This window comes from Nothobranchius furzeri, chromosome 13, assembly GCF_043380555.1.
Source record: "Nothobranchius furzeri strain GRZ-AD chromosome 13, NfurGRZ-RIMD1, whole genome shotgun sequence".
NCBI lineage: Eukaryota > Metazoa > Chordata > Actinopteri > Cyprinodontiformes > Nothobranchiidae > Nothobranchius > Nothobranchius furzeri.
The window spans coordinates 32920227-32946878 of NC_091753.1; the positions used below are offsets into that span (position 1 = coordinate 32920227).

The following is a 26652-nucleotide window of genomic DNA, read 5'->3' on the forward strand; positions in this document are numbered from 1 at the left end:
CTCACACATACACACCCTATTAACTCTGGTCCCGGTACTGCTGCACATGGGGTACAACCTTTGTAGACTGTAAGATTTTGGCCCCAAGTTGGTCAATGGAGTCCTTTGAGTTCAGGAGAATCTCGTTCCCTGAGAGTGGCTGGACTTTAAGGTTTCTTCACTTCAGCTGCACCGAAAATGTGGACTTCAGCTCGCGGGCCCAAATTATTCCAAACGGACCCGAATCATCAAACTGTTCCAAATTGCTCTTACTCTTAATATGAAAACTCGACGAACACGCAGACTTCCGGTTTCACGTGGGAAGTCAAAACAAAACAACGGAGTTGCTTCTAAGTTTCACCGTAACTTTGAGAGCTAATTACTGTAAAGCGCCGGGTTCTCCTGGGCCAGATGGAAAACAGCCCACAGGGATGTGCTTAAGTCGTCCTTAGTTCTTTTCTCTTCTGCCAATACGAGGTTTGTACTGTGGCTTTATAGCCTTCTGGGTCACACCCACATGTATTTCACTCCTTAACCACTTGATGGCACTGTGGCTCTTTCACATAACCCAGTCTTACAACCATGGGAAATTCATGCTCACAATTTAACACAGTTTATTCATATAAAGCCTAAAAAAGTATTACTTTAGCATCAGAGTATTACTTTAAACGGGAAGGAATTAACTTCAGGTCTTAAGCTTGACTGTATCACTTTTAGCATGGTTTTGAACTGGTGAAACACAATGGCAGAACTTTAACATGAAAGAAAACACACAAAAATACAGCTTAGGTCTGTGGCTGATAAGATTTTAACTTAGAGCACCATGATTTCTATTTTAAGGATAAACAACCTAAGCACATTCTTTGACTGTAGATAAACAGAAAGCCTCAGGCCTTGGGGAGAGCCAGTTGTTGGCAGGTTTTGGTAAGCCAGACCACGTCCTGATAATGTCCGGCTTCTCAATTGCTTAAGGAGGGAAACAAACAAGTCACTTGGTAAAACTTACATTCCTGGGAGTTAACCAGAAAGCTCAAACATTCAGTTTCAAATTCCCCTTTTTATTTTCTTCTGCTAAATGTGAAGGAAAAACTTTGTGAAAATAGTGTTCTCCTTCATGTGAATGCAAACAAAGTTAATTTGAAGATATAAAATGTGGATTTCTGCTACACATGTAAGAGGAGAACCATTCCAGAGTTCCTGATTGGCCTACCCAGTCTTTCAGCCTATCCAGTCGCAGGTGACGCTCAACAATGTGAAAGGATGCAGTCGGCCGGGTCCAGCAGAATGAGAACAGTCCCCTGCATCACTGGGAGTCAGAAGGTCATTAAAGACCCTAAGAAGAGCTTTTTCAGTAGAATGAGCTACCTGAGTGGAAACTATCATAGACATATGACAATGAGCTTTCTTTCTCCTACTAACAGTGTTCCTAACCTTGTTTTCTTCTTAACATGATGCCAGTCAGAAGGCTGGTGTTCATTATGGCAAGGATATGTGCAGCATGTCTATTTTAGCATAACAAGTGAGGCGGGAGCTTCTAGAATGTGCTCATCAAATCTCCATCTGTGGAGCTTCTACTTCTGTGTGCATTCTCCTCTATTGGCATATGATGAGTGTAGAACTAAACCATCTCACCTCTCATTAAGTTTTATATCTCTAAGTGGCTCTGTGATCCTTTCCTCATCCCTACAAGCCTCGTCCTTCTAACACATCACCCAGACATGATACCTGCACCATCATGGAGAATAAATGAGTGACTTTTAACACAAGGACACTGAGAACTGGAAGCAGATCAGATCCTTCAGAGTCAGCCATTTTGAAGTTGTGTTTTTAATTTTCTCTCAAGGCAGACTTTCCATTTCCTTACTCTTGTGGGGACTGTAGAGGGCATGAAATAAAAGCCTGGATCCTGATGCAAGGGCAACAGACCACCCAAAGATAAACAGAGAAGGTGTTTTATTACTATTGATTCAAACTGAGGGCAACAACAGCCCGAGGACAGTGATTCATACACCTTCTTACTCTTTCACACTTTGTTTTCAGCAGCAACTCTAAGAGAAGTCAGTTGTTTATTAGAACTTTTAATGTGTGTACTTTTTTGGTTTCATGCCAATAATATTTTCCTGCGAATATTGCTAGTTCATAGCTGTTATTAGAGGGGTTTTTTTTGTATTTACTGTTTTTTCCAGTTTTTCCATTTCACCCTCCACTGGTGGTGAGATGGTGTGTGTAAGGGTATCACCTTTTTGGTACGTAGTGTTTTATTGTAACAGCTGATCAGTAAAATCCAAACTAAAATATGCATAAATCTGGTGTTAGATGACTCTGACATCAAATAACCTTTCTCAGTGCCCTAGTGGTAGAGTGTCCGCCCTGAGACTGGGAGATCAGGGGTTCGACTCCTGGTCGGGTCATACCAAAGACTTTGAAAAAATGGGACCCAATGCCTCCCTGCTTGACACTCAGCATTAAGGGGTTGGATTGGGGGGTTAAACCACCAAATAATTCCCGAGCGCGGCTTGTCTGCAGCTCACCGCTCCCCCAGGGGATGGGTCAAATGTGGAGAACAAATTTCGCACACACACCTGTGTGTGTGACAACTAATGGGACTTTAACTTTAAATCAATTAAGGCTTTTTATTTATACTTGTCAGACTCCTCTATATCCATTAATCACTCTTGATAAACGTCAGTCGAAGACTTAAAAGACCGAGTAAATCTCACAGCTGTGCTAACACATTTGGATCTTGTCTTTAAAATTAAACATGACATGATACTTAAAACCAAGCAGGTAATAAATCCATCTGCATGAGGCATGATTTATGCCAGTTTTGGTGCAGCGGAGCCCTTAATAAAAAGGACTGATCTGTCATGGCTGGTTAGGTTGACACCGTCCTGTTGAACTGTTTATAGTCCAAGCCTCCTCAAGGCAAATGGCTTATTTCCCTTCATGTGTGCATTTTCAGACAAAGCTCTAAAACTTTTCATGGCTGCAGGTGTTTAAAAAATGCTCATAAGTGACGGACAAAGAATAACATCTCTGATGTTTGTATAAAGACCTGACATTTATCCTGTGATGCAATGTTTGCGGAAAAGTCTGTTAAATGATGTATATCGACTGATTAGGAGTTTATGAGTTTAAAAAATGCAGCTGACATCCTTTTTTCACCACCATTCAAACACATGCTTTGACCTCTGAACCGTATGGACTTGTCGGTTGCCCCCATGAGGCCTATAATTAACACAGAGGATTGGTAGGAAAATGTCAGCGCTCTGATGGGGAACTGTGATGTAATCACACACACACATAAAGGTCAGGAGGAAGGGAGGAAACAGAGTTAATAGAATACTGATACAGACATGGAAGTTTTTATTTATTTATTTTTTTCAATAAAAAACAAGCAAAGCCAGAAATGGAACAGAAAACAGAACACATTAGCACGTGCAATCACGCAAATACCTGCAACATCAGCAGATGCTAATTTTGCTCCTTTACCATAAAATGTTACGGCAAAAAAATAAATATCCTTCTTTGTTTATTTATCAACAATTGCTCCAGAGTTCATCAAATACCCCCCCCCCTAGGCACAAGACTGAACTGGTCGAGTTTGCATTCATTACTTCTGGTTTATTGTAATATTCAAATCTTTAAAAAATTGCACATTGTCAGTTCTTTGCTTTTAATTTTAAAAATGGAAAAATAAAACTATTAACTATAATTTTCAAATGCAGATCTGCAACTTTATTTTTGACAATACAGCAGATATGAAATTTCAGACACTGTTTCATTAGCATTTGAAAGTTGTCACTGAACCTGCACCTTGAAACGACATGACGCAGCACATCAGGATGCAAAAATGTCTTAAAGACGTGACAGATTCTCCAAAATCAACGAACCAGTTGTGCCCTTCATAAATAAAGAAACAGAACAATAGGGGAATCAAATCCATGGTTGTGTCCCTCTGCCCGAAAGCAAGACATTTGGGGCAGATGATTACATTTAAATCTAGCGCAGCAACATGTAATATGGCATTATGTTACTATGATAATAGTTTGGGAAAATGTTGCTTTTGGAGCTTTTTTTTTCACTTGTTTTCAGATCATTTTAATTTTACTGTTTGAAGATCCCCCCCCCCCCCCCCCCATTTATTATTGCCCCTCATGCTGTATTATTCTCTGATAACTCTCTATTACCCCTGTACAGCTCTGTAATCAGCTTCCCTTCAAACCATCGCTTCTTGTTAACTTGGACGTGTGGACAGTTTTACTGTTTGTCTTTTGCTTGTATGGTCTAAAAAATTCACACATAACATACCAGTGGTCACATTTTCACCAACAAATTGACGAGAGGTTAACCTTTCATTTGCAGACATGAAAACACCATCTGTCTGGCCTCCAAATCCAAAACAAAACTCTGCCCCAGTTCTTACTGCAGAGAAGCCATGACATCTTTGCTCAAGGCCTCGAGCAGAAGTCAGACTGCTGCATCCTCACTCTAAATAAAGGGATTTCACCCACCTCAAAGTTCCTACGTGACTTTACCACTTATAAGTTGAAATAATCAAATGTGTTGAATGAACAAGATGTTTAAATCAAATGTTTGACTAATCTGTGCTTTAATCAATGCCAATGTACTCATACACATTACAATAAGTAACATTCACTTCACATAATTTTTTTAAACCACCATTTGGGGTGGCTGGGGCATCTAGTTAGCATGCCTCCTGGACGCCTCCCTGGTGAGGTTTTCTGGGCACGTCCGACCGGGAGAAGACCAAAAGGAAGACGGAGGACACGCTGGAGAGTCTATTTCTCACGGCTGGCCAGGGAACACCTTGGGATTTCCCCGGAGGAGTTGGCTCAAGTGGCTGGGGAGAGGGAAGTCTGGGCCTCTCTGCTCAAGCTGCTGCCCTCACGATCCGACCCCAGATAAGCGGCCAAAATGAATGGATGATTAACCGCATGAAAGTATTTTATGTGATTTTGAAGCTGAATAGTAAGAAAATAAAAATGAAAAGATCCAGTTTTCTATTTAGTGACACATTATTTTAAATATAATTTTTTTTTCACCACCATGAATAATAATTACTGCAGCTTCTATTTGCTCATCAGGTTGATAATTTGTGCAATTTTGTTCTGCGCTTCATCTTTCAGACTAAAATCCATTATGTTTGTTGAGAAGAGCTGATCAATGCTGACACCAAGTGGACAAAAAAGGTGTAACGGCTACTCAACAAGACTGCTTTTGGCTTGACCTAATTTTACATTTGAACTTTATAATATACATATTTTTTTCAACTCCATGGTCCAGATACTTTGGTGCATTCTTTATTTCCAGCTGCTGGATTTCCCAACATTCCATCAACATCTGGATCCAACATGAACCCTCTGTCTTGCCACCATGCTGCCTTTGTCTCATTGAACTTCTTTAATTAGAATTTAAGCATCGGCAGCAAACATCCTTGTGATGTGGATGTTAAATGAAATGTATTTACCTCCGCAGAAAAAGAAATGTTAACATTTAAATGAAAACGTTTATATCCTAACATAGTAGGTAATTGGATTGTAGGGTTGTTTTTTTCTGCTTGACAGCTGTTTTAGTTTATTCTTCTTCTCTTGGCGCTCCAGTTCTTGTTAGAACCGTCTCCTTGTGGATTGCAGCCCAGATATTTCCTGTCCCCCTCAGTGATCCAGGGAAACATTTTGTCTCTGTATGTGTGACTTCTCTGAATGCTGCAGGCGTTGGCTTACAGAAAGTCTGTCTCAGGTTGTGACATGCAGGCACAGGAACCCCCCCAGATCATTCCAGCCCACATTTCATTTTGGCAGGAAACTTAAATCACACGGAGTCCTCGGGGAGCCATCAACCAGGAGGGATGAGAGGGGATCTGGTCGTGATCAGAGGAAATGCTTGTATGTCTGAAGGAGATCAGTCATCTCTCCCTGCTCTGGTGGATACATTACTCTGCACTTTAGAGAGTTTTAATACTTTTCGGTTTTTAGTATTCGATAAAATGAGTACTTTGTGCATTTTCTTAAGTTTCCAAGCAGTTTTGTATAAATATATATTTATTTAATATATATATTTTAAAATCATTTAGTGATGTTTGCTGGCTCTCAATCTGCTTACTTGTAGTTTAAGCTTTTTGTCATCATCAACTCTATCTATATGCACTAGAACAAAGAGCAGACAAAATGCTATAGAACCTTTTTTACTTGTTATTTTTTAAAATATGATCACATGCAGGCTAAACATGAAAATAGTCTCCTGCCCCCTTTTTCTTTCATAGGCCTCCCAATAGAAAATACAGAGAAAAATGCTTGGATTAGAAAAGCCTGTTGGATCTATGTCACACTGAACATTTGCATAAACGGAAGGCTATTGATGATTTAGTGTCCAGGAGAAGGCAGAGCACGTCTTGGCTAGTTAGCATTAGCAACTCCCATACACTGCAGAACTCCTTCAGGCTCGAGTTATTTGTGGAGATAAAACATTAATGTTGCAAAGCAAACAGAGTCTGTAGTAGAGTTGAGTTTCTGTTAGCCAGTCAGAGGAATGGCAATCAGGAAATCATTTTCTGCTCTGGCTCACTTCTTCTAGACTAGCATGGCTGGTTACCAGCATGTGTTGTGTTTGGTGCTGGTATGCTGGTCCAGCATGGGAAGCTGGCTGGATGCTGGACCAGTGGCGTGACTAGCATCCCATGTTGCAAGCTAGTCCACCAAACCAGCACCAAAACGCAACACATGTTGGTAAGCAGCTATGCTAGTTTATGCCATTTCTTCCAGCAGGGCTACTTTGAGAGATGGACTCATGAGGCATTCATTTATACCAAAGCCCATTGCAAATGTACTGAAAGAAAAAAAAATAACTAGTGGACCTGGTGTTGTTCCATCTTTCCTTTTAAACAAATTGGGCATTTTCCTTACTAAGAAATAAAAACTACTTGCTATGTTCAAATATTAAAGTCCCATCAGTCATAACACACTGGTGAAACTCATCTCTGCATTTCACCCATCCCGTGGGGAGCGGTGGGCTGCATCTGTGGCCAAGCTTGGGAACTATTTAGTGGTTTAATCACCCAATCCAGCCCTTTTAGAGCTGAGTGTCAAGGAGGGAGGCATTGGGTCCCATTTTTACAGTCTTTGTTATAACCCGACTGGGATTTGAACCCTGATCTCCCAGTCCTCTGGCAGACACTCGACCACTATGCCACTGAGAAGGCAACCAAAGGATACTTTACAACTTTTTCATGTTTTTAAATCAATTTTTTGAGCAGGTTTGTGCTAAAATGATCCTTACTGTGTTAATGAAAGGCCACACATCCCCTATCGCCCCCTGTGACCCATATATTCCATTTGCAACTTCAAAGTCGCCGGTCCGCTCTGCTGGGACTTGGAAAAAAATTCCCTGACATACCTTGCGCTGCAATCAGACTATTTTCTCATGGACCTAAAGATTGATGAAACAGTTAAATACCATCGGGAGATAAATTGCTTTCATTTAAATATATAATTAAATGTGATGAAAAAAATGTTTCTTTAAATTTAATCAAACCACTCTGCATCTCATGCAGTAAAAATCTGCCTCGCATAGTCCGGCCTCAGACAGAAAGAATGTGCATGTCCTGCTCCACTTCACACATATGCTCCACACATATGTTTTCAGTACTTCACCACACTTTCACTCTGTGAGGCCCACAGCTGAGAGAGAAAGAGGCTAAGACAGAGATTGTGAGAAAATAAATGGAGTCTGATCAGAGGCTGTGTTGGCACTGCTCTTTCCCCTGACTGACCTCCAGCATACGGGCCATTGGCAGGTGGACAGACGGGTGGTTTTGAGTCTGGATAAAAGAAAAGCAGCCAACTGGAGTGGTAACAGAGGGGTATTGTGAGCTGCCTTGACTGGCTGACGCCTCAGCGGAGCAGAAAGGCGAGCGGTCTGGGTGGCCTCTTTCTGGGCCCTGGCAGAACCCTCTTCCACTGCTGGAAGTGGGTCAGGCAGGCACAATCAAGCTCAAACTCGGGGCATAATCTCAGGAACTTCAACAAAAAGCCACGAACAGTGAGGGTTGTGTACAGTGAAGACAAAAAAAACTTTGTTCAGATGCACTTTTTCTGAGAATGAATTTTCCTTTTTTCCACGCCATGTAGACCATTACTACTACCAACCCGAGGAGCTGGATTGTGAGTGATTAGATGAGAAGGCCTCAATCAAAAGCAGCATTGCTCCTGTTTTCCAGAAGGAGGCAGTGTTCCCATTTATGACACATTCCCATAATTCACAGCATCCATTTTACATCTAATTCATTGCGTCTCCTCAGCTGCAAAATGATTGCCAGTTATACAAGCTGAGCAGAACCAGCTATCTTCCGACTGATGTGGGCACCTTAAAGAGAAAACTGCTGCCACGTTTGAGCTGACGAAAAAGGAGCACAACACAATAAAACCAAAGATCTGAGGAAGAGAGAGGAATGTGAAGAATGGGACAATAAAACCTTCTTCTACAGTGGCAGACTCAGACGTGAACGTTTGTTTGTTCTGTGCCCACACGCAATGGAGAAGTCATCTTACCTCAGCGCTAGTGATAACTGGAGCCGTTACAGGAAGACCACGTTCCAGTGAGTGCCATGTACGGGGGACAGGCAGGCAGAGGGGTTATGCTTCACATCTCAGCTGGCACCTTGTCAGAACATCATGTGTCTGATCCAAACAGAACATGCCTGCCATTTATCCTGCCACACGCAGCCACAGCGGGGAGTCCACTCAGTTCAGGCCTAGCAGAGTTTACAGAAATAAAAACCACTTTTTAGCCCCCATCTGGTGACTCTGGGGACTAAACTTAAAGGAAAACTGGGATGTGGATTTGAGACAAAACAGACCACACCATCTTGGTCTTGGTAAATACTTTATATACAACTGTGTTTTTGATCTTTGCAAACACTATAGAAAACACTCACGGTAACACTGGGTTGTTTTTTCTGCACATTTAAAGCATCTGAGCTGTAAAACAGACATGGCACAGTAATCTACAGCATTACATTTTACCCCAATTTTTGGTCTATCATCACTCAGCACTTCCCTCCACATTCAACTTTACCCAAACGCGCGTGCGTGCACACACACACACACGCACACATGCTCACAGACACTGCTATCAGGCTCTCCATTTATATTCACAGTAGGCTTCATTACACTAGTCTGGCTTCATGTGATGGTTCTCATTATTTTTTCTTATTATTTAAAATAACTATCGCCATTTATGCTGCAATAATTGGAAAGTAATACATTTGTATTTACATCAGCTTATTGAGCAAAGTTCAAACACAAAGTGTGTACATACAGTTTTTATGGTTTATATCTGGGTTTGTCTATGTGGTATAGATCCAGAGATGTTCATACCAGTTCTGTTAGAAAAGAAAGGAGCCTCAGTCCTGAACGGCGACGATTCAGGGCAGCAGAAACGTCCAGCTTTCATGTCGCTGGCGATGGCAGGAGGAGGTTCATGGAGGCTGAAGCGTCCGGAGACGATGTGAGGCGCTCACAGTACGACAAACTCATACATTCAGCAGAGGCCAAGAGGTGAATGTTTTTTTCATTTGCACAGCTGCGATTTAGGGCATGTCGGCGACTGGCACATTTCCAACTCATGGTTTCGTTTTTCGTTCATACAAAATATAAAAATTGTGGTAAATGTTCACAGCCCCATGTCTGATTGAAAGAAAGAATACTTCAGGGGCAAAGAAAATCCCCCTCAAGTTAACCAAACACTATTTTACCTTCCTGCTCTTTAAGTTGCATCCACACACAAAGACTACCACAATCACTTTTATACCCTCACAAACGGTACAGAAGCAGTTACACAGAGAACATAAAAGCACACACACACACACACACACACACACACATAAAATGTGAGAGGAAAGTGAGGCACATAATCTGGCAGGCTAAAACACAGTCTGGATTTTGGTATATTTAAAACAAAACTCGGATGAGGTTGATTAAGGTGTCTCAAACAAGCCCAGGCTGCCAACGCAGTGAGAACTTTTAAAATGCGACCTATTGAGTGCGTATCATCTTCCAGGTGCCTAATGCATACTTTGAATCTTTAAGTATCTACTATATGACCAAATACACGTTTGCTCTATCATCCCTTACTCACGAGTATCTGTGTTGGGGGTTGGAATAAACTCATCATAGTGAGATTTCCTAAAGGTTTTACAGACACATCGTCATCTTACCTAGACTGAAGGCGATGTAACAGAGACGTGCTTCAACAGTCTGATACACTCTGGGCTCAGACCTGAAATGGGTCACAGGCATATTTATGTTTTGGTCACAACATGGCAGAAAGAGCAAGAAGGGAGTCTGGGACAAAACTTTTTTCAGTTCTAAAAATAAAAATCTTAGCAACCAGAACAATGGAAATCAGTAATAGTTTGAAATTCAAATTAAAGTACAATTTTTGTAGGTCATTAGAATGAGGGTTGAAACCCTTCAGTAGGGTCTCTTAGAGGCATCTTTTAAAAATGGCATCACTTTGTGCATGTACTTAATTTGTTTGTTCTACTCTTCCTCAATACTATTTGTAAGCTATGGTACTTCATTATCCTGGGCATGTTGGTTGATTGACTCAATCAATTTGATACCAAATTTATAACAGAAAGCAACAATCAGGAAAAACGAAGAAGAACAGATACTCTGTCCTTCCAGTCTCCCCTGGTTTGTTTGAAGAAAGATCAGAGGAAGGAACGGGTCTTGCTTCAGCCGTCATCGGGGGTTGAGTTGTCGGGTGTGGATGAGTCCTCAGCAAAGTCATCTGTTGACCCGCTCTTGTGAATGCGACCGTCGCTGCTCATGCTTTGGAAAGTCTTGCGGAAAGCCTCCATCATTGAGTGCGCCAGCTTCTTGGCCTCCAGCTTGCTCTCGCACTCAACTGCATGGCAGTCCATCTGGAAGGACAGGTCGTCGTTGATCTCCCGGTAGATCCAGGCAAATACGTTGGGTCTGACGCTATGGTCAGCGGTGCAGTAGGCGATGCGTGCAACCTGGTAGGTGTCCACAGTCACTGACGCTTCGCCGTGCTGGTCTAGGTGGTGAAGATGCACGTGGAAGGGACGGATTTCAAGTAGGGAGTTGTTTGAGGGTGAAGTTCCCTGCTGCTGGGCCAAGGCCCGACGCTCCACCAGACCCACTACAGCTGACTCCGTGCAGCCAGACAAGAACTGGGTCCCAGAGATTCTCATCTTGCCCAAGTAGTTCACCTGCAGCAAAAGAAACACATGAATCCAATTAGCCAAGTTGTTTTGGTGCAAAATGTCATTAATATTAAATTAGTTAGGATTATTTTATTAAGCTTAAACTAAAAACAAAGATGGGCTGCACGGTGAAAAAGTGGGTAGCACTACTGCCTTGCAGCAAAAAGGTCATAGGGTCGAATCCCAGCTGCAGCCTTTCAGCGCCAACTTTTTTACAGGTACTCCAGTTTCTTTTCATTATCCTAAAACATGCATGTCAGGTTAAATGGAGACTCTGATCTGCCCCTAGGTGGAGCTAGTGTGTGACTGGTTGTCCCTGAGACCTGTCTGGCATGCTGCCCTACCCGTCTCCCAATAACCACTGTATGTAGGCACCAACTCCACTGAAACTCTACTGAGCTTTAAGTGGTTGAGATAGTGATTTAAAACTGCAGTGGGCCAATAATAGAGCTTTGAGGGACACCACAAATTAAAGGAACATAGATTCATTAAGGAGTTTTTTTTTAAATAAGCAGTTGGGCATCCATCCATCCATCAACAAAGAACAATATGAGCATCTCTAAGAGCTTTTAAATGTTGTTAAGGTATAAAACGGTCACGATCAGTAATGTTAGTATGAACTTCGCTGCTCAAGATGTTTTGAGCGGATTAGTGTGCAGAAAACACTTTGAATAATCACTTTTTTGCACTAAGCTAAATAAATACTAGTCATTTAGGTCTTTTTGTCCATATAAATGTTTTAAGTGCAAAGAAACGGTGGTGATGAGGGTTTCATAATTTCCTTTAGTAACTCTGTTCCAAGGTTTGTGCATTTTATTTCTTAGAGAAAAAAAAAAGAAAGAAAAAAGAACACAAAATACCATAGTAATGACACTGCATACCAGGGGAGCGACAGACTGAGAAGAGGAAGACAAATAAGGAACGTGAGTTAAAAAGAGAACATAGCTTGAATTTTCTTTGACTGTGGCCAGTTCGAAAGCTGTCCAGCAATAACGGCTGACTTGTGCGCTCTTCAGCATGCTGTTCGTTATGGGGTTGTAAAAATACACAGAGAAGGAACCTCAAACATTCAGATTTGCCTTACCAGTCTGTACTATAGGGGAATACCCATGAACTCTTTTGAGTTTATTAGAAATAGTTTCCAAGCAGCACACATTGCAAAGTAAAGATGTTTATCATTTTTACAAACAGTTGCAGAGCATGTTACTGCTACAAGTGGTTCAGTGCAATTACTTTAAGTATTAAGCAGATTCCCCTTGGCAACACAACCCCTCAAGAACTTTATGTAAACTATCATATGGAAATCCTTTTTAAGGACTGCATTTGATTATTTAAATATCAGAAATTGTTTAACAACAAATAACAGTTTCAGACTGATGCTGAGCATGGTTCTTGTTCCATCTATCACGGTGATTTTGACTATGTCTCTTAATGCGTATCTAAATGCCCTCGTACTCTTTTGACTGAATGGGACCTTTCAACATCAGTTCAAGCAGCTAGCCAGTAAGCCTCATGGAAAGTTTCACAGTTAAGAGTAGCAGTAGGGTGTAACATTTACCATCAGGCAACAAAAATGTAGAAGCCAAAGCAGCAGACACAGGATAAGCAGTTGGGAAAAACTGCTTTGGAAAATGTTTCTACTGTTAAAAAAAAGTGCTCTTTGTGGTCCAACCTTATCAAGTTTAGTTCTGAATGGAGGTAACTGTCATGACTGTGTATTCAGTTTGAGAATAAAACAACCACATTGATATTTAGACAAAATGATATTTGGCTATGCATAAAGACCTACGATGTTTATTCATCATACTGTAACTACTACAAGCCATGCTTGTTCAATCCAAACACAAATGCCAAGTCCTAGTTTAGCTTTCTGTGCACCAACTACTTTTCATCATCAATAGGTTTGGACAAAGAGCATCAATCAATTGGAACTGGGACGGTTAGATTTTCCCGGAATCGTTCAACTTCTTCAATCTCGATTCCTTGTTTTGATTCCCAGTCTGCCGACTGGAAGAAGAATCCATGGCTGATCTCCGTGAAAAAAAATGTGATGTGCAAACTCTGGTCAGCGCCTTTCAGAGCTGACCATACCAGCTGTCTGTCGCTCCTACTCCGAAGCCCGTAAAGATGTGCAAAATGTGGGGGAACAGCTTAAAGGTATGTTCAATTAATGACGTTCCTTCATATATAAACACCAGCCTTTCTCAAATAAACCTCTGAGATTTCCAGATTGCAACATCACATATTTCCACTTTCAGGCAATAGGAAAACTACCCCTCTTGCCACTTTTTATTGGAGGTGACAACATGGTTGGATGTAAAACATTCACAGTGGAACTTTCATTATGCTGTGGTTCATTGGAGTTAACGTCAGTCAAGAAATCAACAGCCAGCACTGAGGTATGTTAATCCAGGACAAGGATAATGACTCATTGTAACCTTCAGAGGCCGACCGATATATTCAATGTGTTCTATATCGGCCATTGGCCAAACTTAGTTTTAAAAGCAGATAAAAAAAAAATACCTAAAAAAATCAGGCATCTGTGTGGTCAAATGCCACCACTACTAGACTGAAGAAAGGGTCCAAAGGACCCCAACACAACCTTCCAGAATAAAAGCTGGAATATTCCTTTCAGAATAAAAGCTCCACCGACCCAGGCTTGGGTCTGACCAGATGCCAATAAAAAAATTAATGTCACCAGTGTGTGATGATGACTATGGGACTTTACATACAAAAAGCAACAAAAAAACTGATGTATAAATGATAGTAAAGATAAATGTACATTGAGGTAAACTGAAACTAATTTCTATCTGAAATTAGTTTTCTCCTCAAGGTGGCTGGGCTCTCCCTAAGAGATAGGGTGGGAAGCTCGGCCATCCGGGAGAGGCTCGGAGTAGATCTGTGGATCGCGCATCTGCTCAGGATGTCTCCTGGATGGTTTTCTAGGCACGTCCAACCGAGAGGAGACCTAAAGGAAGACCCAGGATAGTTTCACATCTGGGCCAGCCCACACCAGTAGGGTTAACACTTCTCAGGAACAGGGACATCTCCTAGCGTGTGGCAAGGGCAACAGATGCCCAGAAAAGTCTGTGGTGTCTCCCTTAAACAAAGGTGGCTGTGAGCAGTGTTGCTTTCAGATATTCTGACTGATATTGCATCTAGACTGCAGCGTCTGTCCTTGCGCTTGCATAGGCCATCATTTACTTCTGAGTAACCAGAATGATAATGAATGTCGCATGCAAGAAGCCCCGTTGGTTGATTCTATACACCAATTGGAGGCTTCCCCTAACAGTAGGCATGAATTTGAGCCAGCCAATCAGTTGGCAGTGGGTGTGTTGGACCAGTTCAGCCCGCAGCAGGCTGTCTTGGTATGAGGGCTGAAAAATCGAGTTGAGCATGGAAAAATACAAGGCTACCCAGTAGGGATGCACCGATGGATCGGCATTTGATTCCAATCAGCCGATAGCGCCCCTATCGGTTTTGATCGGAGTTTTCAAAATAGATCAAAGCAGACCGATCAGGTAGGGTTGTCACGGTAACCAGTGTAGCGGTAAACCCCGGTAAAAAAAGTTGACAATAATAATAACCGTCTTGTTTTTAAAAAACTGTATTATCTCGGTGGGTTTATGGTGGCTGCGGTGTAGGCGCGGGACCCTTACCAGCCACCGTATCATCTGCTGAAGTTGCCGGTGGCACATGTGCGTTTTGTTGTTTACAACCAAAACTTTCTTGAAGCTAAAGCTGAAATAATGGCCAAAGGAGGAGACGGCAGTGCTCAGGCGGACATTTTGTATCCCTCAAAGAAGACCAAGTCGGAAGTACGGGCATCTTTTGGATATTTGAAGAATGCCGAGGGACAGTTGATAGAAGACAGCTATCCTGTTTGCAGCACGTGCAGAAAAAGAGTCTGTGAAAGGCAGCAACGCTTCAAATCTTATGACACATCTGCGTGACCATCACCCACAACTCTACAGTCAACACAAGGCAAGCTAACGTTAGCGTTTTAGCTAAAATGCGTGATCCGAGGATTTGGGTTGAGGGAGAATGCAACGAGTGGCTATATAAAGCAGCCGCAGCGCCGCTACCTGCATATAAACCGTGTTGCAGACACCCCCATGTTGAAATGACGCTATGCATTACGGGGCTCCCAGGGGCAGATAAGAGTTGGTCTCTCTCCGAGAATAATTATGAATTTAACAATGATTACTGCCTGATGACATTTTCCCACATCCGCAAAACTCACTGGAAGGACACAAACCGAGGACAATATTTTCCTGATATAGGGTTTATTACTCAAGTAAGGGTAAAAAAGTATCTGATTAGAAGGCTACTTGAGTACTGAGTATCATCTGATCTAATATTTTTAAAATGATGACATCAAACAGACATAAAATAAGAAGTTATGGGCAAATGTTGGTATTTTAAAGTCTAAAGGGGAAAAATGTAAACAAATAAACAACATAATTACAAAATAACACATTTTAGGCAAAATTTAGACACAGAGGACAATATTTCCTGACATACAGGGTGTATTTAATTGTGTGAAAATGTAGCAAGTTAAAAAAAAATACCGCGATAATACCGAAAACCGTGGTAATTTTGGTCACAATAACCGTGAGGTTAAATTTTCACACCGTGACAACCCTAATACAGACTATTTTAGATTAGGTTACATTTCCTTTATTCCCAGATTATGTAGTTTGTACCACTCATTATAATGTTGTAGAAAATTTCTGGCCAATCCACGTGATCGGTATCGGTGATCAGCATTCTTTTGGGCCATTCCCATCTGTACCGGGTCGGCCCGGGCCGGGTAGCCCCAGTCGGCCCCAGCCTGGCCCGGTTGATTCCACACATCCTTGTCTTAAGCCCATGTGGGCTGATTCTACCCATCAATCAGAGGCTTGTTCTAATGGAAGGTGTGAATTTGCTGTCAGCAGTGGGTGTGTTGGCCCTGGTCGGCCTGAAGCAGACCCCCTCGAGAAGAGGGCTGAGAATGAGCCTTGGTTGGCCCGGAAAAATACCAGGCCACCCAGATATGTAAACAACCTACGCTACCCGGCCCGGGCCGACCCGGTACAGATGGGAATGGCCCATAAGATATCGGTATCGGTGATCGGCAGCAAAAAACCTGATCGGTGCATCCCTACTACCCAGTCCGGTTCATGCTGCCATTTGTTTCTCGTCTAGCCTGGGAACGATTTGGGATTCCCCTAGAGGAACTGGCCTAGGTGGCTGGGGAAAAGGAACTCTGGGCCTCTTTAGGCTGATGCCCCCATAACCCATCCCCAGGTAAGCAGAAGAGAATGTAGGAATAGATTAATAAACTGAGGTAAGTAATATGACAAAATATAGCATGGAAATGCATCTTCTCTCCGACTATTTCAAAATAAGAGCCCCTTTGTCTTACAAACTAATAGAAGAATGGAAAACTGGAAATTTAAATATTTTGGTTTGTAGAAAAATATTGGGATAAATTATAACATTTCAGCTCAAGAGAAGAAGCCAAAGAGACATACGGATGGCCATATTTATTAAATTATTATCCATGATCTCTTAACCAACTGCAGAAGCCTTCAAATGCTATCAGAAGCACAATCTGTGCACAATCTGTGTGGATCTAAAACCAGTTTTCACTGCTGCAGTAAGTGTGAGTGTGCACGAGTGCAACGGGTTTGCTCCAAAATTTTCGACCTTGCTGCTTTACAGTTGGAACGAAAAAGAAACACTCGACAGTTTGTAATTTCTGCAGACAGAGAAGAGACATAACAGAGAACAATTGCGCTGATTTTGAAGAACCAGAGTCCAGATGCCTGGCTGACAACGCTGTAGTGAATAAAGCAAAGTGCTCCAGCTCTGGCTAAAAAGCTCATCAGCCTCTGGATAGAATTGATACATCAGTCCATCCATCACCAGCTGAAGCACATCTGCTCTCCTCAACACTGTCAGTCTGCTCAGCAGTTGTCAGGTCGGAGAGGCAGCTTAAATCATTTCTGTGGAACACAGATCTTTCCCTTAGTCTCAACTTTCCATGTGTTTCTGCTACAATCCTGCACTTCTCTTCTGTTTCGACCCTTGCTTCAGATCCTCTGTCTCTCTCTCCGCCTTCGCCTCTTATCCATCGAAAAGTCCCTCCCCCCTACTGTATTGAACTCCTTCACCCCCCTTTTACGTGCACTGGCACAACTTCTATAGCCATTCCATCAAACTGAACACACTGATTTGATGTGAAGCAAAAGGGACAGAAGTAAGGATCAGTAACAGGAGCAGAGCCCTTGGGGTCTATAAAAAAGGAATGCTATAAAAGGAAGCATTGACGGGGGGGGGGGGGACAGAAAAGAAAAAAACAATGAAGAGTGATGAGGAAAAGGAAAACCAAACAATGACAATAAATTTACAAATTGGAATGTTGGTTGAGACAGAACCCAAAATGAGCGTGTTAACCTGATTTGTTGACGACGTGACACAAAAACAAATAAAAAAGGCTGTTTGTGTAACAGAGGAAGAGGAGGATCATATTTAAACATTTACATGTGTGGTGAGACATGTGGCCACTATTACTGACTCTTGTTTTATGCCAGGTATTCTCCTTTTCTGATATTGAAACCACCCACATTTCCTTTAAAAATGGAAGATCCTGTGAAATGAGCAGATAAATATATTCACTTCTATTCTTAAAGAGCAAGTCACCCCAAACCAACTTTTTTTTTGGCTGATGACCTATATAAATGAGTATCAAATCATGCCGTAGTCGTGTGTAGCCAATAACATTTGGCGCTTTAGTGCATCTTGGATGAAATGAAATATTCTGTCTAAAAATGTCAGTGCACTGCATTTGAATTAAAATCTGCCATCACTTTTTGGCTAAGAGGTACACTATGACGTTTGCTGGTACATTATGATGTCACAATGTCGTTGTGAGCCTGTGTTTTTGGATATTTGTTAGTGGCTCCGCCCTCTTGGGCTGCCAGGCAACAGCATTTGTTGCATTTGCCAAACAGGAAGTGGGAGTGGAGTAAGACTGGTAGGGAGTGACTTGCTCTTTAAATCCCAAAGATGCATCTCATTTGTCTGTTTTATAAACATAAAGCTAAAAAAATTTAACTTTATTGTGATCTTTTTGTTTAATTATCCTTGTTCATAAAAATCAGCTTTATCTCAAACCCTTGGCTTGGTTTTTTTGGGCATTTTAGCCTAAATATAAACGCAACCCTGGTGTGATAAAGTAATAAAGAATGAATGAATGGACTGGTGTTATAACTAAGAGGTTAAATTGGTTTTTGGGCGTTTCGACCTGAAATATAAACGCAACTTTGTTTTGGCCTGGCCTTTGGACGTTTTGCCTAGAAACGCAACACTAGTTATCGATTGTTGTTGTTTGTTTGTCTTAGATGTTGTTAACCGTTGTTGAATGAATGAGAGTGTGCCTGGACTTGCCTCATCCTTGTAGACAGAAGGATATCGCAACTCATTATACACCTGTCTCACGTATCGGTGGTCAGACTTTTAAACAGGTTGGCGGACACGCCGTAAATCGAGTCCCGCTGTGGTTAGATACACAGTTGAAGGGTGGATTCATAAGCCTAAATCTGACCTCATACCCAAGAAAAGACGGTGTAACGTTTAAAAATGGGAAATAAAACCCCACAAATGCCTTCGAGTAAAGATAGTGCATTTATGGAAAAGAAACATCCAGGAAATTAGGAAATTATCAGGAGATGATTCAAAGAACATGATTTTTCTGGTAATTTGATAACAACTGACGTGTTACGTTTGCAGTGTTATTTGAAACTCGAGATTGTGAAGGAGAGAAATGAAACAAGGAGGGAGGAGAGAAAATTACTGTATGAAATTTCAGAGTTTTGGCTTAAAGAGTGCACTAGGAGGGACGCGGAGAGAGATAAAAAGGGGGGGGGGGGGGCAGAGAAAAAGCCAAATTAACGAAGATGATGAATCAGTTTTCCATCAAAGAACAGCTATGAAGAATCTCGGGCAGTAAAACTAACACATTCCTTAGCTCAGGATACCAGTCACGTTTAGCACCAAGAGGCAGACGAAACCACAGGCAGAGAGGCCAAGGGAGAAGATTACAAAATGGCAGAGATGTTATTTGCTGGTACTGCCATAAGAAGGGACATCTAGCCCGTAACTGCTGGAACAGCCCATCAAATGCCACAAGATGAGAGATCATTCTATCACCCTCCAGCACAGCCTGCCTCAGAAATGCAAACAGCTGCTGTGCTCTGTCTGAGCCACCAAGGTCGAATCAATTGAGGCCTGAGGTTACTAAACTAGAACATTAAGAGGAAAAATTAACTCCTTGTTGCAAAATGGTCACTACAATGGACAGATTCTCAAAATTGTTATTTATTTATTTATTTTGTTATTAAGCACAGCTGTTGAAGACGTTATTGTATTTGAGCCCCTCCATTTTTACTTCAGTAAGTTAAGCCCATATTTCATGTTCAGAATGCACGCTGTCTACTGAGGTGAACATGTAATAAATTATTTGCAAATTATTAAGAGATATAAAAATTAAGTGTCGTCCGCCTCGGGGGCGGGCATCTAACCTATGAGAACTCACCCATTTAGCCAAATGGATTTGACTTGTTAAAAAACATCAGGCTTCTTTTTGATTGACAGAATTAGTTATGTGTAGCAAACATTTGAGCTGACCATTCATTGCGATATTTAACTGTTCTTTGCAATATGCATATTGTGCATGCTGATATCATGATAACGATATATTTGCGATATATTGTGCAGCCCTAATGTAAGCCGATTTAAAAAAGACGCTTATGATAGCGGATGTGTTACACACACAACGTAGCCTAGGAATTGATTAATCATACTTGTTGGTATGGGGTGCCCCACAGAGAAACCTGCTTCAGGCTCCACAAATGCTTGGGCCGGCCCTGAAACCGTTTACAATTTACTAAGTAGTAATCTGATATTTAGAGGCACTCATATTTTGATAATTAAGGTAGTGCACAGAAGGAGCATCTTCCTCCTCTGTCCATTATGTGGGAAAAAGGGTAACGAGTCTCACATAGATATCTAATTAAGGCTTGTCCAAAAAAAATCCTTAAAATATTTAAAATTTGCTGAAAATGTTTTAAAAGTGTTTAAATCTTATGACAACAATGTGGCACACTGTGTATTCCTTCTGCTCGTGATAGTAATGATCTGATATGTGCATTTTTGAGAGAATAAAAAAGAGCAGTTTTAAGGCAGAAATTTTATTCTTGCATAGTAAAAACTGAAAATACATTCGAGGGATGCCAAACTGCCTTATTTTAAGTGGCGTACTACACCCTGGCAGCCTGCACAACATCACGTTTCAGAATCTATCTACAGCAAAAATAGTACAAATATCAAGTAGTTGCTTAAAACTATAACTGGCAGGGGGCGACGGTGGCACAGGAGTTAAGAGCTCGCCTTGCAATCACTGTCGTTGTGTCCTTGGGCAAGACACTTAACCCACATTGCCTGCTGGTGGTTGTCGGAGGGACTGGTGGCGCCTGTGCTCGGCAGCCTCGCCTCTGTCAGTGCGCCCCAGGGCAGCTGTGGCTACATTGTAGCTCATCCCCACCAGTGTGTGTGTGAATGGGTGAATGACTGATTGTGTTGTAAAGCGCCTTGGGGGGTTTCAGGACTCTAGAAGGCGCTATATCAAATACAGGCCATTTACCATTTACCATATATATACTGATATAGCATAACTCGGCCCAATCCTGTTTATGTTTACTTTCTGAGCTGCTTAGTGGTGGATATATGTGTTGTTCACTCATCAAGGCTTAATTAAAATGTAGCAAAAGGCAGTAAATCTACAAAAGTTGCTGTGTGTGAAGGGTGTAACGTCATAAAACACAAATTACACTTTCTGTGAAGCAGTGCAGCATGTTTCAGTGATTCAGTCAAACTTCTGATTAAAGGATAAACCATTCCAGGATTATTTGCTTTAAATTTCTCTTGATTGGAGGCAAAGACCTTCCACAGCGCTTTTATGGACAAGAACAATGTGATATCTCTCTTATAGAGTCCACTATCATTTTGTTCTAATGCTGGATACTAATAAAACAATGAATGGATGGCCAAATTCAAAGAATGGCAAGAAAGAATTTAAAACAAACAAGCTTCCAAGAAATGAGAAAGTAAAACTTTTTAGAAACAGATGAAGGATGAGAAGAATGTGAGAGGAAAGAGCAAAGAGGGAGACAGCAAAAACATCCGCAGCCCTGAAAGTGAGATGGTGGGAAGAGACGGGAATATCCTGTTCAACTCAGATTCTTGTGTGTCTGTCTGGGATATGATGAGGAAATATTTGTGTGTAAGCTCACAGGCAGTGTGTGTGTTTGTGTGTGTGTGTGTGTGTGTGTGTGTGTGTGTGTGTGTGTGTGTGTGTGTGTGTGTGTGTGTACTTGTATTGAGAGGTTTATGTGGACAACTTTTAACTTTTAACCTGTAGTGTGTGGACATTTTCACATCGTGGGGACATACAATACCAAGCACCCTAAAACTAGGTTTAAGAGGTATGGTGTGAATTAACTTTTAGTCTAGGTTCATTTAGGTTTGGGTCACGAATAGAAACAAGCTTGCTTGCACCAAAATTGGCAAAAGGGCTTCCATTCACTCTGCTCCTTCTACATAGAACAGGCTGCAGGAAAACTGGAAATTAACAGAGTTTACCTCCTTGAAATCCAGGATTTTATCCTCAGTGGGACTTTCCAGGTTAAATAAATAAATAATAGAACCTCAATGGTTAGGGTCCGGCATAGTGGCGTCAGTAAAATGAATGGAGGTCCATACAAATACGTGTGTGTGTGTGTGTGTGTGTGTGTGTGTGTGTGTGTGTGTGTGTGTGTGTGTGTGTGTGTGTAGTGGCACGTAAACTGCTGCTCTTGGAGCAACAGCTTGTAATAAATGAGAAGAAGCAGAGGAGGAAAGAACAAATGACTCAGTGAAGAGATGCCTGCCCTTCAGAGAGTATAGAGAAAGGACTAGAGGACTGTAGATAAGATCAGACTGAGAAATTGTTTGCTGAGAAAGTCACTTGGTCCTGTCTGGTCTGGGTTCGGAACAGAAGACTGTGTAGAGAAGGAACGGTTAGTGAGCTCTTGGGAACATGTAGTATCAGCAGAAGCATTTTCCTAGAAACCAGTCGAAGGGCAAACAGTTGGTCCAGACAACACAAACTCATGGTCCTGCATCATTCTGGCATCTATTATGTCCACACACATTCTGTTCTTTTAATTCAAGAACAAAATGTCTACTTTGGGAGGCACTGTTGGCTTAAACGTCAACTGCACAACAGGAGGAGTGTCCAACACGTTTCCTGTGTACAGTGGCAGTTCTACAGGCATGTTTTATTAGAACGACTATTGAACATTCATTTTTCTAAGTAGCACATATTTACATTAATTACTATGAAGTTGTCAGAATGTACAGCAATATACATTATATACTGTATAAAAATATATAGAATCAAATATACAAAAACAACTAAACTAACTAAATATTAAGAATATATGAACATAATAGATAGTAAATATTGTAAATAGCAAAAATATTTCACACATAACAAACTAAAGATAATCACTACAGCATTGCACTTAGAACAGAAAACACAAACTAAAATTAAAACCTAACCTTGATGCAAAGTCATCAAGGTTAGGTCATCAAGTCCTCATAATGTCATCATATGAAATCTGCTCCCCTACTGAGTGATTGATACTAATCAGAGCCAGGTTAGTGAGCCGCCCCTGAAACATAGGTGACCGACTTGATCAAGTTTTGAAAAGCTCCTCTCAGTTTGAGCCACAGTGACTGGCAGAGCAGTCCAAAAGTTGGGTAGATCTCCAATAGATCTTTATCATGATCCATAATATTTTAGAATTGCCTCTGAAATTGTAATTTAAACTGACATAAAAAAAACTGTAGACTACCAAAAATGCCAACTTTTACAAAACAAATCATGTAAAAATAATCAGTGCAGCCATCTGCAATTAATAAACAGGATAGTTAGTGGTGACTGGGGAGTGTTCTTCTGCTTGTAGAGTTGTTTTATTTATTATTATGTGAACATGATCAACATGTCTTAGGTGTGTTCTTGCTGTGTCTTTGTAAATCCATGCTTTCGTTCTTTTTTAAACACAGAAACAGTTTTGTTTACCTGTTTGTAGCTACGGTTTCGCCGACAGCTGCCGGCTTCTTCAGGCTGACGCTGATGGTGGCGCGTCACTTCCTTCTCCGTTTATCTGCGGGCGGCAGAGGACGTTGTCGTCTGCTGCCCGCAGATAAACGGAGAAGGAAGTGACGCGCCACCATCAGCGTCAGCCTGAAGAAGCCGGCAGCTGTCGGCGAAACCGTAGCTACAAACAGGTAAACAAAACTGTTTCTGTGTTTAAAAAAGAACGAAAGCATGGATTTACAAAGACACAACAAGAACACACCTAAGATGTTCAAAGAGAAATACGGACAACAAGGAACGAAGGACTTCCGCCGTTTGGAACGATTACACCAGAAACGCGCACGTCTAAGAAACCACCTTCGCTTCTGTTTAAGATGCCGGGACGAAAACATCACACCCATAAGCCTACAGCTGAAAACATCGATCCGGACCCAGACAGCACAAAATATAATAGAAAGAGCACAGAGAGCACTGCTCAAAGAGAGGATAAGGAACGTCATAACCAAACAGAGGCGTGTGGAGGACGAACTGGAAAGAGGACACCTGGACTTGAAAAGGAATTACAAACTTGATAAACAAATGGAGGAACTAATTAAAGGACACATGATGGAAAAACAGGAACAAGAGTTCATAAAAGTGAAAGAAAGACACATAAAGAAGTTAAACAGACTCATAAACAAGAAAAAGAGGGGAGAAATACAAGGCAACTCCACACCAAACTCATGGGTATGTAACATTTCACAATACAAACTAACAGAAGCAGAAGAGAGCATATTAAAGAAAGGTTTAAACTTTGCAGTCACACCAAAAGAAATACCATATGATGAATTTATTGTAGCAACAGAACTAGCATGTCAACAGATCACAGATGAGGGAAAGAAAGCAGAACTCAGAAATAACGTAGTTGGGATATTAAAAAACAGCCAAATTCAACACAGCAATATTACAAAAGAAGAACAATCAGCCATGACAGCTTTATCCAAAAATGAACAGATAATTATTCTACCGGCAGATAAAGGAAGAACCACAGTAGTTATGGACAGAGAAAAATATAAACAACAGATGAAACAGATGCTAGAAGACAAAAATACATATGAAATACTTAAAAAAGATCCAACAGAAAACATAAAGAAAAACATGAAAAAATTACTGAAGCCACTGCACGAAAAAGGCAAAATAACAGAAAAAATGTACAAACACTGGATTCCCACAGCAAACATAACACCAAGAATATATGGAACACCAAAAATACATAAACAAAACACCCCACTTAGACCAATAGTTGACAGCATAGGTACACCAACATACAACATGGCAAAAGATATCAGCAGAATCATCAGCCCGTTATTAGGAAATACAGACCAACACTGCAAAAATAGTATAGAATTGGCAAAAGAACTAAAGGAAATTACAATAGAAGACAACGACATACTCATCTCACATGACGTCACATCTCTGTTCACAAAAACACCAACCCAAAAAAACCATAGACATAGTAGTTAACAGAATCAGACAAGACAAAACCTTACATAAAAGGACAAACCTCACAGCAGATGACATAGCACAACTGATAGGACTGGTAGCTAACTCCACTTACTTCACATACGACAACACAATATACAAACAACTGGAAGGCTTCGCCATGGGTAACCCGTTATCAGCCACCCTGTGCGAGTTTTTCATGGAAGACCTGGAACAAAAAGCCATAGCCACCGCCCCCCCAAACTGCAAAATAAAACTATGGAAACGCTACGTAGACGACATACTGGAAATCATACCAAAAGGTCAAACAGAAACACTAACACAACACTTAAACAATATTGACGACACAGGCAACATAAAATTCACTTATGAGTTAGAAACAGAAGGCAGCATAGCATTTATGGACATGAAAATCACCAGGCAGACCGACGGGACCCTAAACATAAACACATACAGGAAACCAACACACACAGACCAATATCTATTATGGACATCAGAACACCCCACCATACACAAAATGTCAGTAATCAGAACATTATATCACCGAGCAAACATAATAACAGAAGAGAGAGACCGTAAACAAGAGGACAAACACATACAACACGCTTTAAAGACCTGCAGATACCCGACATGGGCAATAAACAAAGGAAAACAACAAACAAAAACAGAAAGCAAAGAACAACCCAAAAAAAGAACCAGAAACCCAGAAAGACAAGAACCAAAACCAGTGATAACCCTACCATACATCAGAGGCATAACGGAAAAAATAAGAGCAACAATGAAAAAACACAACATAAACACACCAACAAAGCCATACACAACAGTTAGAAACAGATTAGTACACCCAAAAGACAAAATATCAGCTGGACAAAAATGTGGAGTCATCTACGAAATCCCATGCAAAATATGCAATAAAACATACATAGGAGAAACCGAACGCCAACTCAATACACGGACAATAGAACACAGAAAGGAGTGCGAGAAAGAGGCAAATCGTAAACACACAAGAGCAGCAAAAGAAGAAGCAGAAAGCACAATAAAAAAGTCAGCCGTAACAGATCATTGCTTAAAAGAAAACCATATAATGGACTGGGACAGCACACGGATCATAACCACCGAACAACAAAAATACAAAAGATGGATCAAGGAAGCAATAGAGATAAGGAGACGTGGATGTGGGACCATGAACAGGGACGACGGAGTTTACACGCTGGACCACGCATGGGACTGCATCGTCGGAGAGGGGAGAGCGGGCAGTAGAGGGCGACAACGTCCTCTGCTGCCCGCAGATAAACGGAGAAGGAAGTGATGCGCCACCATCAGCGTCAGCCTGAAGAAGCCGGCAGCTGTCGGCGAAACCGTAGCTACAAACAGGTAAACAAAACTGTTTCTGTGTTTAAAAAAGAACGAAAGCATGGATGATCAACATGTGTTTGTTGTTGTTCAGGCAGGCTGCAGCGAGCATTTAACAAATCCTAGTTTGAATCAGTAAAAAACGATTCAAGGATTTTTTTCGAACCATTTGAATATTTGTTTCAATATTTCAGCCCTTTAGCTCTGTTAGCAATTAGTTGACCGAATTTAACCATTAAAATCCCAGTTAACTGGTTTAAAAAAATTGAAAACATGCATCATGAGAGCGTTCATACCTTTATCTTTCTCCTCTTTTTTTCTTTTTTTTTTTTTTCCTGAATCGGGCACCTGGTGGTTTTAGCCTTTTTATGTTCATCTCTTCTGTTTGGCTCCT

The 26652-nt window shown here is 41.2% G+C and overlaps 1 protein-coding gene across 2 annotated transcripts in view; it reads right to left on the reverse strand.

Annotated features, from left to right (window-relative positions):
• Positions 1-8866: 8866 nt before the first annotated feature.
• Positions 8867-26652, reverse strand: part of pid1 (phosphotyrosine interaction domain containing 1) — a 49990-nt gene continuing 32204 nt past the window's right edge. For both annotated transcript variants that reach the window (XM_054742768.2, XM_015951770.3), the window contains one exon: positions 8867-11239. In XM_054742768.2, the coding sequence (XP_054598743.1) occupies positions 10739-11239 (501 nt within the window). In that variant the 3' untranslated portion in view covers positions 8867-10738. The remainder of the gene's footprint in view (positions 11240-26652) is intronic.